The 14,685-nt window shown below is 42.8% G+C and overlaps 1 protein-coding gene across 1 annotated transcript in view; it reads right to left on the reverse strand.

Annotated features, from left to right (window-relative positions):
• Nucleotides 1-508: 508 nt before the first annotated feature.
• Nucleotides 509-14,685, reverse strand: part of LOC123745233 (heat shock protein 75 kDa, mitochondrial) — a 117,092-nt gene continuing 102,915 nt past the window's right edge. Inside the window, exon 5 of the mRNA XM_069300431.1 lies at nucleotides 509-1,005. Within this exon, the coding sequence (XP_069156532.1) occupies nucleotides 957-1,005 (49 nt within the window). The 3' untranslated portion in view covers nucleotides 509-956. The remainder of the gene's footprint in view (nucleotides 1,006-14,685) is intronic.

Genomic DNA, 14,685 nt, shown 5'->3' on the forward strand with positions numbered 1-14,685 from the left:
GGCAGACTAGTGAAGAAGGGGGGGGGGCAGACTAGTGAAGAAGAGGGGGGGGGAACTAGTGAAGAAGGGGGGGAAACTAGTGAAGAAGGGGGGGGGGCAGACTAGTGAAGGGGGGGGGGGGGGCTAGTTTTACAAAATTTTGTTTTCATTGTGGGGGAGTTCGTTTGGGAAATTTTAGGCTACGGTTTCGTTTTAACCATGCGGTAGTCTGTTTTGATTTGCTTATCTTGCTAGGAGCCTTCCCTTGGATGGTGGAAAAGATGATAAACTTTACATTTATTTAAAGTATTCACAGGCCATTGCTCCCTGCTCCTCTCTGAAAGGGGGGGGCAGGATCTGGCTCATAGTTGTTTTGTTGCATAAGATTCGCTCCTTGGAACAAAAAGTTCCAAGTAGCACGGGCTATGGTGAGCCCGTAGTGGACTTTTTTCTCATAGTCCACAAAAGGCCGACAGAACTCTGCAACTGATGACACCTAGTAGTATGGCACTTATTCAGTGTGATAGCTTCAGAGAGCTGATAATTTCCCTCACAGAAAATACAATAACAAAAGCAGTATTAAAAATCAAATTAATGATTTGAATGCACTTGTGTGCAAAGATTCAATGCGCATTATGGAATTTTAATTAATCCAGATTGTAGATGAATTTAGACAATTGGAAAATTACGAGAACAGAAAATTATGGGACACCAGTTATTTCACATTAATATACAAATTAAAAGAGGAGGGGAATTAGCAGTAATATCAGATTTTTTTTTAAATTTTCACCAAAGAATGAATAAAAACTTATAAACATAATGTTTTTCTATGTCGTCTTAGCAGCCAGTTAGAGAAGTTATACAATAGTTGTTAAGTTTCTTACTTCCTTCGTTATCAACTGCTTCTTTATCCTGACGCATTTCTTTCTCTACAGAAACAATTTTCCTGTTAGTGAATTCCCGTAGCTGCATGAGAACTACTTCATCATAGGGCTCGTAGCAGAATAACACTTCCACATTGCGTTCCTGCATAAGAGAAAAAAGAAACACATTAACTGTTATATCCTCAGTATCATAATTCTAAGAACTGTTCAGCATTGCAAATATCACTAAATTATTGTATTGAGTGGGACACCTTAAACCTAAATGGTTCAGAGATTAAGGTGTGGATGAACAAGTAAGTCTGTTTTAGACCTGGAACAGTTCTACACCGGCTAGTCTTAGATGATATAACTACTATTTGAGTCTTATTATTTCTACAACCTATTTTTTTCAGGGGAAAGCCCCTAGTGGCTCCCTGAAGCTACTATACTGATATAGCACCAAACTACAAGGTGCCATCAGTTGTGGAGTTCGTATTGACAGAACCTGACCCACCTCACAGGTGCAGAGAGCAAAGACAGTTATGAAAAACATTATGTCAACTTATTTCTGTTTGCCACCACCAAAGCAAGGCACCTAGAAAATCAATGCAACAAAATAGACCACAGCCTCAAAACCACTAAATGAACAACAATGTAAACAAACAATTGAAAATTCATGAAACTTGAGCTAGTTCATTTGCCCCCACCTCCCTCAACATTTGGGGGAAGGAGGGAGGCAGTCAGGTGTCAGCCAACTGCTCCACCCTCAGTTCTGTGGTGTTTGTGTGTTACTGAGGAAGTCTTGGTTGTAGGGTTGATGTAAAGTCATGACTTGGTTACTGACTTTAATACTTAATATGATTACATGACTAGTAGCTACCAAGCTTGGCGGGCGTCCTGTACGCTCTCCTGTTTACCTTCCTTCTCTGGCGTCCCAGCCGCCGCACATAGAAAACGGATGGTACCATTTTCTGTGAACATGACATCCCTCCTTTTCTTTAAAAAGAATGAATACAGGATGTCTACCATGCTTGTAGCACAAAGCAAAGTTATTGACACAAAGTAAGTTATTACCATATCAAGAGATACTGCATACATTTAACATTAATTAAGCACACAAAGAATTTAAACAACTTAATCTTTTCCACAAAGGATTTCAATGTTAAAAATACATATGCAATGTTAAACAAACATGAAAGAAACTGTACTACAAAGTTACAAAATATTGAATGAGATATCTGCATTATTCAAACAATATTAAATTTAGTTTAGCACAATAAGTAAATAATTTTCATTACATAGGAACACAATTAATCATCAAATCGTGTAGGGCGTTTAACATGACGTTTAGGACGAGAGTCCTTAAATGCAATAACATCCCTTGATGAATTGTTTGTCGGGTTATAACTATTTTTTTCTTTTTCTTTTGCACGACTTTGCACTTCATCATTTTCTACACTAGTTGGAATCACTTTGAAATAAGCCATATTACGTGTTATACTATGATCTCTATTACTAGCTGTTACCATAGTTCCTTTTACACTAATCACTTTATATGGTTTTGTATCATACGGCATATCTAACTTTCCCTCTTTTTTCTTTTTAACGAGAACAGTGTCACCAACCTTTATGAACTGTTCCTTTGCACGTTGATCATGAGCAATTTTCATTTTGCCCTTGGCTAGTGCATCCTTCTGAGCGAGACGTTTATCCGTTACCTCGGCTGGCATGACGGGTAGTGCGATTCTCATAGGACGTCCAAATAAAAGTTCACCAGGTGACTTGCCCAGTGTTCCATGCGGTGTTGCACGGTAGTTCCTGAGAAAAGCATACATAGCTTGTTTCCAGGATCGTCCTTCGGCATGAGCACAGCGTACCGCTTTCATGAGAGGTTGCATGAATCTCTCAACTTCTCCATTTGCTTGAGGATGTAGTGGCATCACACGGCGGTGTTTGAATCCAATATGCTCAGAAAAGTTGACGAAGTCTTGTCCATTGAATGGCGGTCCATTGTCTGTCTTGACAACTTCAGGAATGCCAAAGTTTGAAAAGATCTTGTCGAGTTTCGGGATGACGGCCTTTGCAGATGTGGAATTGATGATTTCTACTTCTGGATAACGTGAGTGATCATCAATGACTACCATCAAGTACTCTCCAGTTCGTAGTGGTCCGCAGAAGTCCATCGATACTTCCGTCCATGGTGCAGCAGGTAGTGGTGAAGGTTGTAGAGGTGTTGGTCTTGAAGTATCCACTGCAGCTTGGCAAGGGACACAGGCATCATGCATATCCTTTGCTTGACAATCAATGCCAGGAAACCACACCTTTTCTCTTAGCAGCTGTTTCGTCCTAACAAGACCTTGGTGTCCTTGATGTGCAAGCTTCAGAGCACGTTGCTGGAGAACAGCTGGAATCACGATACGAGTACCTCGCAGCACAGTGTCGCATTGTTGCGTAACACTTAATTCTGTCTGGATGCGTTCAAGTGCTTTGAATGCATCTTGGTCAACTCCTGAGGGTGGGATGCGTGGAAACTTTTTCTTAGTCAATGCATCCACTGTTGCTTGCAGAGTTGGGTCCTCTAGGGTTGCAGTACGGATTTCATCAAGAGTAAGAGCCTTAGGGACTGCATCACAGGTTACAGAGTGTACATATTCCTCGGCAACTTGCTGATGCTTGGTGATGGTGAAACTGTTTGCAGGATGTCGACTGATGTAATCAGCGGGATTGCCTGCACCCGGCTTGTATTTCACCGTAAAGTTGTATGGTTGCAGACGAAGAGCCCATCTCTCAATGCGAGCTGGTGGTTTGGACTTTGGATTATTGAAGATGGTCTCCAACGGTTTGTGGTCAGTGACTATCGTGGTGAAGGGTGCACCAAGCAGATACACATTGAAGTGTTCACAGCCCCATACAAGAGCAAGAGCTTCCTTCTCTGTCTGACTGTATCGTTGCTCAACATCTGTGAGAGAACGGCTGGCGTAGGCAATTACTACTCTGGAATCTGGTTGACCAGGTTTGTGTTGGGCTAAAACAGCACCTAATCCAACAGGACTAGCATCCACCGTTAATTCAGTGTCCATTGATGGATCAAAGTATGCAGCAGTCGCATTCTCTACTAGTGCATCTTTCACAGCATCAAATGCATTTTGCTCGATATCGCTCCAGTACCATGATGCATTTTTCTTCAGGAGCTCACGTAGAGGCTTTGTAATGGTAGCAAAATCTGGAATGAAGCGAGAACAGTAGTTTGCCATTCCCAGAAAACTATGTACTTCAGTGGACGTTGAAGGAGGTGCAGCATTCTTGATATCTGCAACTTTCTTAGGATCTGGAGACAGACCTTTGTCACTAAGTACATGTCCAAAGAATTCAATTTTATGTTGATTGAACTCACACTTTGCTCGGCTTAGCGTCAAATTCTTTTCTCGTAAGCGTTGCAATGTTGCACGAAGAGCTTTGTCGTGTTCAGCTTGGGTACGGCCATAAACAATGATGTCATCAGACATGTTGTCAGCATTAGGTATATCTTGCAATACCTGGCTGATGATGTGCTGGAATACCTCGGCAGCACTGTTAATACCAAAACTCAGGCGCTTGTACCTATACAGACCTCGATGTGTCGTAAACGTTGTGATGAAGCGACTCTCATCATCAAGTTCAAGCTGATGATAGCCCTTGTTTAAATCTAACTTGCTGAATACAGTTGCACCATTCAAGCGGTAGATCATATCATCTACAGTCGGTGTAGGATGGCGTTCACGCATTATTGCCTTGTTAGGAACACGCATGTCCACACAAATGCGTATCTCATCTGGATTCTTCGGCTTTGGTGGAGTGACAATTGGGCTTACCCATGGTGTTGGGCCTGTTACTGGTTCAATGATATCTAGTTCTATCAGCCTATCCAGTTCAGCATCGACTTTCTTGCGAGTATGGAATGGTTGTCGGCGATGTGGTTGGGCAACTGGAATTACATCTGGGTTGATATGCAGATGTACTTTGCTATCAGTATAACAACCTATGGATTTAAATCGATCAGAAAATTCAGCAACAATACCATCAACATTGTTTGCAGATTCCACTGCTACAGCATTAGAAAGGTGAAGTAGCCCCAATTTGGTTGAAGTCTTGTAACTGAGTAAAGACTCCTTTGCATTCCTAACAACATGGAATGTAGTAATGAGCATTGCATTCTTTGACTTAATCTCTGCAGTGAAAGTTCCAATCACAGGCAAGGCTACCTTTGAAGCATAGGCAGTGGCTTTGCCATTATAGTTCTCAAGCTTTGGGAACTGTTTTTTAATTTTTTCATAGTGGCACTCAGCAATGGTATCAATGTTTGATCCAGTGTCAATGAGAACTTTGAGACAAATACCAGCAATGTATACACATGTCTCTGGGTTGTTTGGAAGATCATTCCATTCTGTGATTGCTTGTACTCCATAAGTAAAATCACATTCACTGTCATCTGAGACTGGTTGTAATGAAATGTTGTCTTGTACATTATTAACATTCTGGATATGAGGTGCAATATTGTGTTTACCACCTCGACCCCTATGACCTGATCCTCGTACAGTGCTTTTATTCATTGACTGTGGTTTCTTTAGTGCGGAACGACACATAGCACCAAAATGACCTAGTTTTCCACACTCATAGCACTTCTTACCTTGAGCAGGACAAACATTATCTTGGTGTGGGTAGTCTCCTCCACAATTGTAACATTTATTGTTGACACCCTCTGATGTGGGTCGTTGTGACTGCTTGAGCCTTGTTCCTTGACCCCAGTTGTGACGTGGTTCTCGGCTAAATTTACTGTTAGGTTTGCCATGATATCTTCTTTGATCACGGTGTCCTCCCTGAACCTTACGTACCTCATCACTGTTAGTAACAGTGGCAGCACCGTTATTGGCACTGCACTCCATGACACGAGCATCACGTGCAGCATCTTCCATTCGACGAGCCATATCCAGTATCTTGGTAAGAGAACTGTCATCATCAACAAGTTCTAGAGCTCTTCGACGAAGACGTGTAGATGTGCATGATTCAATTATTTGCTGTTTGATTTCTTTGTCAACATCAGCAAACTCACAATGGGCTGCTAAACCCTGCAGACGTGTGTGGTATTGATCCACAGTTTCATTAGAGAGTTGTTTTGCTCTCCTGAAATGCATAATTTCCATAGCAGTATTTTGCCTTGGTTTGAAATGCTCTGTTAGTTTGGCTTTGGCAGTGTCATAATCTTTGGCACCACCAGTGTCTTTCAGTGTGTCAAAGATGTCACAAACTCTATCACCTGCATAATGAAGTAGAAAGGCACGCTTTCTTTCAGCACTTTTGATGTCAGAAACTATCAACAAATTTTCAAACTTTTTAAGCCATTTGACCCACCTCTGTGACAGGTTTGTCTGGTCACAGTCAGGATCAAATGCAGGAAACTGAGGTATATTTGCCATTTTTTACTAAATAAATGTAACTTATCACTTAAATGTTCCTCAGAGTATTAAACACTTACTGCACTGTATATGTTAGTCAAGAATTCACTGTAATTACTTTAATTTTGCAAAGCACACAAGCATTTTAATGCAAAAGTTCACAACAGTGCACAATATAGCAGCAACTGACTTCTTACCTAGCCCTTGTGTACATGTGTTGTTCCTACTCACAGCAGCACAGCAGTTGGTACAGCAGCAGTTGGTACAGCAGTTGGTGCAGCAGTTGGTACAGCAGCAGTTGGTACAGCAGTTGGTGCAGCAGTTGGTACAGCAGTCAGTTCAGTGTGATGAATTTTGTAGCACGAAGCGTCGTTTCGTAACCAAAACATCAGGTTTTGTACACATCAATGCGTCGTTTCGTACACAACGTCGGCAGATTCCTCAGTACACAGTTTCTTCAGCACAGCTTGGGTAGCACACAGCTTGGGTAGCACACAGCATTGGTTAGCACACAGCATCGTTTAGCACACAGCATTGGTTAGCACACAGCATCGGTTAGCATACAGCATCGGGTATGGCGCTCACAGCTTCTCTTCCTCCTCCAGGCAGCATGCTTCTCCCTTGTGTTTGAAACTGAACAAATACCTGCGTTCACAGTTCATCCTCGTCGCCAATGTGGTGTTTGTGTGTTACTGAGGAAGTCTTGGTTGTAGGGTTGATGTAAAGTCATGACTTGGTTACTGACTTTAATACTTAATATGATTACATGACTAGTAGCTACCAAGCTTGGCGGGCGTCCTGTACGCTCTCCTGTTTACCTTCCTTCTCTGGCGTCCCAGCCGCCGCACATAAAAAACGGATGGTACCATTTTCTGTGAACATGACAAGTTCTAATGCTGAGATGTATGTGCCTAGTTCCTCTCTCATTGTTCTGGCTCTGGTCTTTGTTTCAGCTCAGTGGTGTTTTGCCCTCGAGGCTTTTTCTGTGTATGGTTGTGCAACGTGAGCCAGGAGTTTAGTGTTCTTAGAGCTGCATGTGCCCAGGGCTACCTTCCATGTGCGCTCATTAAGTGCTGTCCTTGCGTTGTCAGGGTTCACTCCCTAAAGGGGTCTCCTTGCTTGTGGTGGCTCTCGCCCTGAAGGTAAGCTTATTGCCTTGGATTGTCAGTTTCTCCTTGGGTCGAGTGTGTCTATATGCTGGTGGGGCGCACTGAGGTAGGCCTTCCAGATTACCATACCTGGTTTGGTCTGCTATTCTCTTGTGTTCCACGGTCGGGTATCTTGAGAGTTAGTGTACTTAATTTGTAATTCGGTCCTTTTATGGCCTTTATTTTTCATTGTGCCCTCATTCCTCTAAAGGGAGGTTTATTTGTGCCATTCCTGACTTATTAGGTTTACCTAGTATCTAGGCATGGATGGTCCCCTTTTTGGTTTCTCTCTTGCTCTTTCTGGTGGTATTGGGTGTTAATAGGGAAACCTATACAATTATATAGGAGTTACCAGCATAGCAATAACAGTGCCTGGGCATACCTGCAGGGAACATTCACCCTGCAAGCCCTGGAAAACCCCTATGGGTTTGGTGGTCCTTGTGATCCACCCACCATCCCTGCTCTCACTTCGAGCAAATTTCTGGGTTGCGCACCATCCATGCTTTGTGGCAATGCTCAGTTTGTCTGCCTCCACTGCTACCTGTTGGGTCTGTGACACCTTTGGCCCAGAGTCATGAAGGGAATGCTCCCTTCAAGTTGCTCTACTCTGCCAATTTTGGAGGGGCTTCTGGCAGCAACTGCTGGTGTCTTTAGTTCCTGGATTGCAGCAGTCAAGGTTGTGTCCCCGATTTGAGGCCCGGGGCTACCAAATGATGCTTGTCTCATGGAATAGGCGGTGACTTTGTCCATACCTCCTTTTCCATCTTTCTCCTTTGGGCAGGGAGTTTGCCCTTCTTTTTCCCTGCCCCTGGCCCAGTAGCAGGTTTAGGATTGAGGTGGGGTTTTTCTTTGGGATATCCCTTCCTTCAGCTACGAGGGTTGTCCCTTTCAATTCGAGTGTAGATACAGTTGAGCCTTCTCATCTTGCCAAGGTTTCTGGGTACTCCTTTTTAGTTCCATCACACAAAACAATAAAAAAACAGATTTGAATGTAATGAAACGTCATTTTCTAGGTGAGAGCCTGGAGGCTCCCCAGAGCTATCCAGGCAGATATGTATACAGTATTATTTGACTTTGGCATCAGTGTGAATGAAGTTTTAGGCCTACCAGGGACCACGAGCCAGAACCTGGCCCCCTCAGAGAGGCACGAGGAGTAATGGCCTATAGAACTGCATATGTGATTTGGAGCATTCTATGTCTGCCATTGACCAGGCCAAGCGCCTCAAAACAAGCCCCTCTTCTGGTTAAAACCACTACTGAAACTAACGAGTGGACAGAACTCCCCAAATGAAAACGAGCATGATGTCACAATGTGCCGTGTCACTTGTCTGCGCAGACCCCCCCTCCCCCCCACCCCCGGGAGGGGGAAGGGGGAGCCCCAGACCCCTCATGCCAGCGATCCACACCCCAGTTCTCGGCTGATGTGATAAGGCTCAATCGTGTGGCTCCAGCTCCAGATTCTCTCTGTTTTGCTATGCCTTGTGTTCAGTACTGCTCATACAGTGGCGTGTGAGCTGGGAGTAATAATCTAATATTCACAGGTACTCGGGCTGCATGTGCTTAGGGTTCCCTTCCCTGAGTGCCCTGTACTGAGTGCTGAGTGCCCTGTACTGAGTGCTGAGTGCCCTGTACTGAGTGCTGAGTGCCCCAGCCCTTGGGGACTGGGGTTGTCTTCCACAAGGCACTTGGGAACTACCTCTGTTGGTCTTTTGCTGCTCGGTAATTGACCGCCCTAGGAGTGTTGGGGGGTTTCCTCTTCGCTTTTTACCTTGGGGGTAACTGGTAGTTTCTGCACTGGTAGGAGCACAGGGTACTGCGCAGCTAGTTTTCACATATTACAGTGGCCGGCTCTGTTCCTTCTGGGTACGTTGCCCTCTTGCGGGGTTTTCTTTTCATTTTTTTTTGTACATAGTGGGGGGAGGGGTTTGCTTTTGTACCTAGTGAGGGCCTGCTTTTGTACCTAGTGGGGAGGGGGCCTGCTTTTGTACCTAGTGGGGGGGGGGGGGGCCTGCTTTTGTACCTAGTGGGGGGGCCTGCTTTTGTTCCCCTGCCCCCTGTTATATTAGGATCTTGACCTCCTGGGCTCGGTGGTTTCCCCTGCTTGGCCCCCATGAGAGGACACGTCCCGGGGGTTCAGTTTTAGAAATTTGTTTGGTAGACTTGGGTGCCAGTTAGCAGTACCCTGGCTGGGCTTACCCTTAACAAAACCAGTCTTAGGGCCCTGGGAAGCCCTGTAGGGGTGCAACCCGTTCTCGCAAATTCGTAAAGTCAATATTGACTTATTAACTACGTGCATAGGTGATATACTAAACATAATAGATACCCTTAAAAAGATTCATAGAAAACACCGACCTTACCTAACCTTGTTAGTATCTTAAGATAAGCATCTTATTGCTTCGTAATTACAATTATTACCTAACCTATAATAGGTATAGGTTAAGTAATAATTGTAATTACGAAGCAATAAGATGCTTATCTTAAGATACTAACAAGGTTAGGTAAGGTCGGTGTTTTCTATGAATCTTTTTAAGGGTATCTATTATGTTTAGTATATCACCTATGCACGTAGTTAATAAGTCAATATTGACTTTAGGAATTTGCGAGAACGGGTTGAGGGGTGAAAGGTGTCCAATGGATGCGACCCCTGGGTCCCCACTCACTTTTTGAGAGTTTGAAGGTTGCTCTGTCCCCTTGTCTCAGGGCAATGCTCAATGTTTTTGCCTCCGTTATGCTGCCTGTCGAGTAAGTGACACCTTCGACCCCGAGTCCTGCTGTTACGAATCTTACTAGGATTCTAACATTACTCTTGATGCTTATATTACTATTGTCTTGTTCTATAATTATTATATTATCCAGTTGGATGATTTTTTATTCTTGTGTGTTATATATTGTAGCATGCAGTTGTGTGCCCGAGTTGCATTATATTGTATGAGGCTTTTGCAAGTATTTTCATGTTAGTTTCTCCGTGTGGGGGGATGACCATATTTGGATGTGGCCAGTGTGGGAACTTGATGTCAAGCGAGTGAGTATAGTTCAACCTTGACTAATTCTTATTATTGTTTGCCAGTAAATTATATTGAGTAATGTAACATTATTATATACTTTTATGATTATTAATGATTTGAATATTAGTACTACATTTTGTTAGTAGAATTTCCACAATAGTTTATGTAGATGTTTAGTTGATATTGTGGTAGACGCCTGCCCTGGGAACCGACGCTTGGTCAGTGGCGTGGCAGCTTTGGTCGAGAGGAGACATGTTTTAAGTCCTTGGTTATGGTTATTTTAGTTAATACTCGGTTAATTCTCTGGTTAGATGATTGTGTATTTTCCCAAATTAGAATTCATGTGCTGGTGTGATTGCTCATTGCTCAATAAGGATTTCATTTATATTATTGCATGCTAAAGAATATTTCTGGCTATTATCTGTATTATTTAATTGTAATGTTTGTCAACCTTAGCGTAGATACATTGTTTCCCCAAGTTATGCAGTGTTTTATTCCCTTTACCCCTTCCCCACACATTTGTTGGCAAGGGGTATGCCAATTACTGAAAGCGGCAGTGGGTCACATTTTGTCCAAACCCCTCTGCAGTTTTCAAAATATCCCAAACATCCCAAATCCGACACCTGAGTCATATTTTGGACCCAAATTCTAGCTGTCTGCACCAATTCGCAATTCGAAATTCCGAATTTTTATACCAAAAATATGCCAATTACTGAAAGCGGCGGTGGGTCACATTTTGCCCAAATCCCCCCTGCAGTTTTCAAAATATCCAAAACAATCCAAATCCGATACCTGAACCATATTTTGGACCCAAATTCTGGCTCTCTGCACCTATTCGCAGTTTAAAATTCCGACTTTTTATATAGAAAATATGCCAATTACTGAAAGCGGCAGTGGGTCACATTTTGTCCATACCCCCCTGCAGTTTTCAAAATATCCCAAACATCCAAAATTCGATACCTGAGCCATAATTTGGACCCAAATTCTAGCTCTCTGCACGTATTCGCAGTTTGAAATTACGACTTTTTATACCTAACATATGCCAAGTACTGAAAGCGGCAGTTAGTCACATTTTGCACAAACCCCCCTGCAGTTTTCCAAATATTCCAAACATCTCAATTTCGAGGCCTGAGCCATATTTTGGAGCCAAATTCTGGCTCTCTGCACGTATTCGCAGTTTGAAATTACGACTTTTTATACCCAACATATGCCAAGTACTGAAAGTGGCGTTTTGTCACATTGTCCCAAATTTCCCTGCAGTTTTCAAAATATCCCAAACATCCCAATTTCGATGCCTGAGCCATATTTTGGAGCCAAATTCTGGCTTTCTGCACGTATTCCCGGTTTGAAATTACGATTTTTTTATACCCAACATATGCCATGTAGTGAAAGCGGCGTTTGGTCACACTTGTCTCAATCCCCCCTGCAGTTTTCAAAATATTCCAAACATCCCAATTTCGAGGCCTGAGCCACATTTTGAAGCCAAATTCTGGCTCTCTGCACGTATTCGCAGTTTTAAATTACGACTTTTTTATACCCAACATATGCAAAGTACTGAAAGCGGCGTTTGGTGACGATTGTCCCAAACCCCCCTGCAATTTTCAAAATATCCCAAACATCCCAATTTCGAGATCTGAGCCATATTTTGGAGCCAAAATCTAGCTCTCTCCACGAATTCGCAGTTTGAAATTACGACTTTGTTATACCCAACATATGCAAAGTACTGAGAGCGGCATTTGGTGACATTTGTCCCAAACCCCCCTGCAGTTTCCGAAATATCCCAAATATCCTAATTTCGAGGCCTGAGCCATATTATAGAGCCAAATTCTGGCTCTCTGCACGTATTCGCAGTTTGAAATTACGACTTTTTATACCCAACATATGCGAAGTACTGCAAGCGGCGTTTTGTCACATTTGTCCCAAACCTCCCTGCAGTTTACAAAATATCCCAAACATCCCAATTTCGAGGCCTGAGCCATATTTTGGAGTCAAATTCAAGCTCTTTGCACGTATTCGCAGTTTGAAATTACGACTTTTTATACCCAAAATATGCCAAGTACTGAAAGCGGCGTTTGGTTACATCTGTCCCAAACCCCCCTGCAGTTTTCAAAATATCCCAAACATCCCAATTTCGAGGCCTGGAACATATTTTGGAGCTAACTTCTGGCTCTTTGCACGTATTCGCACTATGAAATTACGACTTTTTATACCCAACATATGCCAAGTTCTGAAAGCGGCGGTTGGTCATATATGTCCCAAAACCCCCTGCAGTTTTTAAAATATCCCAAACATCCCAATTTCGAGGCCTGAGCCGTATTTTGGAGCCAAATTCTGGATAATGCCCGTATTCGCAGTTTGAAATTACGACTTTTTATACCCAACATATGCCAAGTCCTGAAAGCTACAGTTAGTCACATTTTGCACAAACTCCCCTGCAGTTTTCAAAATATCTCAAACATCTCAATTTCGAGGCCTGAGCCATATTTTGGAGCCAAATTCTGGCTCTCTGCATGTATTTGCAGTTTTCAATTACGACTTTTTTATACCCAGCATATGCAAAGTACTGAAAGCGGCGTTTGGTGACATTTGTCCCAAACCTCCCTGCAGTTTTCAAAATATCCCAAATATCCTAATTTCGAGGCCTGAGCCATATTATAGAGCCCAATTCTGGCTCTCTGCACGTATTCACAGTTTGAAATTACGACTTTTTATACCCAACATATGCCAAGTACTAAAAGCGGCAGTGAGTCACATTTTGCACAAACTCCCTTGCAGTTTTCAAAATATCCCAAATATTCCAATTTCTAGGCATGAACCATATTTTGGAGCCAAATTCTGGCTCTCTGCACGTATTCGCAGTTTGAAATTACGACTTTTTATACCCAACATATACCAAGTACTGAAAGCGGCGTTTGGTCACATTTGTCCCAAACCTCCCAGCAGTTTTCAAAATATCCCAAACATCCCAATTTCGAGGACTGAGCCATATTTTGGAGCCAAATTCTGGCTCTCTGCACGTATTCGCAGTATGAAATTACGATCTTTTTATACCCAACATATGCCATGTAGTGAAAGCGACGTTTGGTCACACTAGTCGCAATCCCCCCTGCAGTGTTCAAAATATCCCAAACATCCCAATTTCGAGGCCTGAGCCATATTTTGGAGCCAAATTCTGGCTCTATGCACGTATTCGCGGTTTGAAATTACGACTTTTTTATACCCCAATATATGCCAAGTTCTGAAAGATGCGTTTGGTAATAATTGTCCCAAACCCCCCATGCAGTTTTCAAAATATCCCAAACATCCCAATTTCGAGGCCTGAGCCATATTTTGGAGCCAAATTCTGGCTCTATGCACGTATTCGCGGTTTGAAATTACGACTTTTTTATGCCCAACATATGCCAAGTACTGAAAGCAGCGTTTGGTCACACTAGTCGCAATCCCCCCTGCAGTGTTCAAAATATCCCAAACATCCCAATTTCGAGGCCTGAGCCATATTTTGGAGCCAAATTCTGGCTCTATGCACGTATTCGCGGTTTGAAATTACGACTTTTTTATACCCCAATATATGCCAAGTTCTGAAAGATGCGTTTGGTAATAATTGTCCCAAACCCCCCCTGCAGTTTTCAAAATATCCCAACCATCCTAATTTCGAGGCCTGAGCAATATTTTGGAGCCAAATTCTGGCTCAATGCACGTATTCGAGGTTTGAAATTACGACATTTTATACCCAACATATGCCAAGTCCTGAAAGCAGCAGTGAGTCACATTTCGCACAAACTCCCCTGCAGTTTTCGAAATATCCAAAATATCCCAATTTCGAGGCTTGAGCCATATTTTAGAGCCAAATTTTGGCTCTCTGCACGTTTTCGCAGTTTGAAATTACCACTTTTTTATACCCAACATATGCAAATTACTGGAAGCGGCGTTTGGTCACATTTGTCTCAAACCCCCCTGCAGTTTTCAAAATATTCCAAATATCCCAATTTCGAGGCCTGAGCAATATTTTGGAGTCAAATTCTGACTCTCTGCACGTATTCGAAGTTTGAAATTACGACTTTTTATACCCAACATAAAGTACTGAACCATGTAGTTTACCAAGTAGTTTGTTGTGTAGTGTGGAGGAGTGGTGGGAAGAGGAGACGTGAGCAGTGTCAAATGCAATTGGAAAAATAATATTGCATAGATCACTGGGAAGAGAAGAGGACAGAAAGCGTTGCTGTTGACGAACAGCAAGAAAAGCCTCGTCAACTTGCAA

The sequence above is a fragment of the Procambarus clarkii genome, chromosome 44, assembly GCF_040958095.1.
Source record: "Procambarus clarkii isolate CNS0578487 chromosome 44, FALCON_Pclarkii_2.0, whole genome shotgun sequence".
In the NCBI taxonomy this organism is placed as follows: Eukaryota; Metazoa; Arthropoda; class Malacostraca; order Decapoda; family Cambaridae; genus Procambarus; species Procambarus clarkii.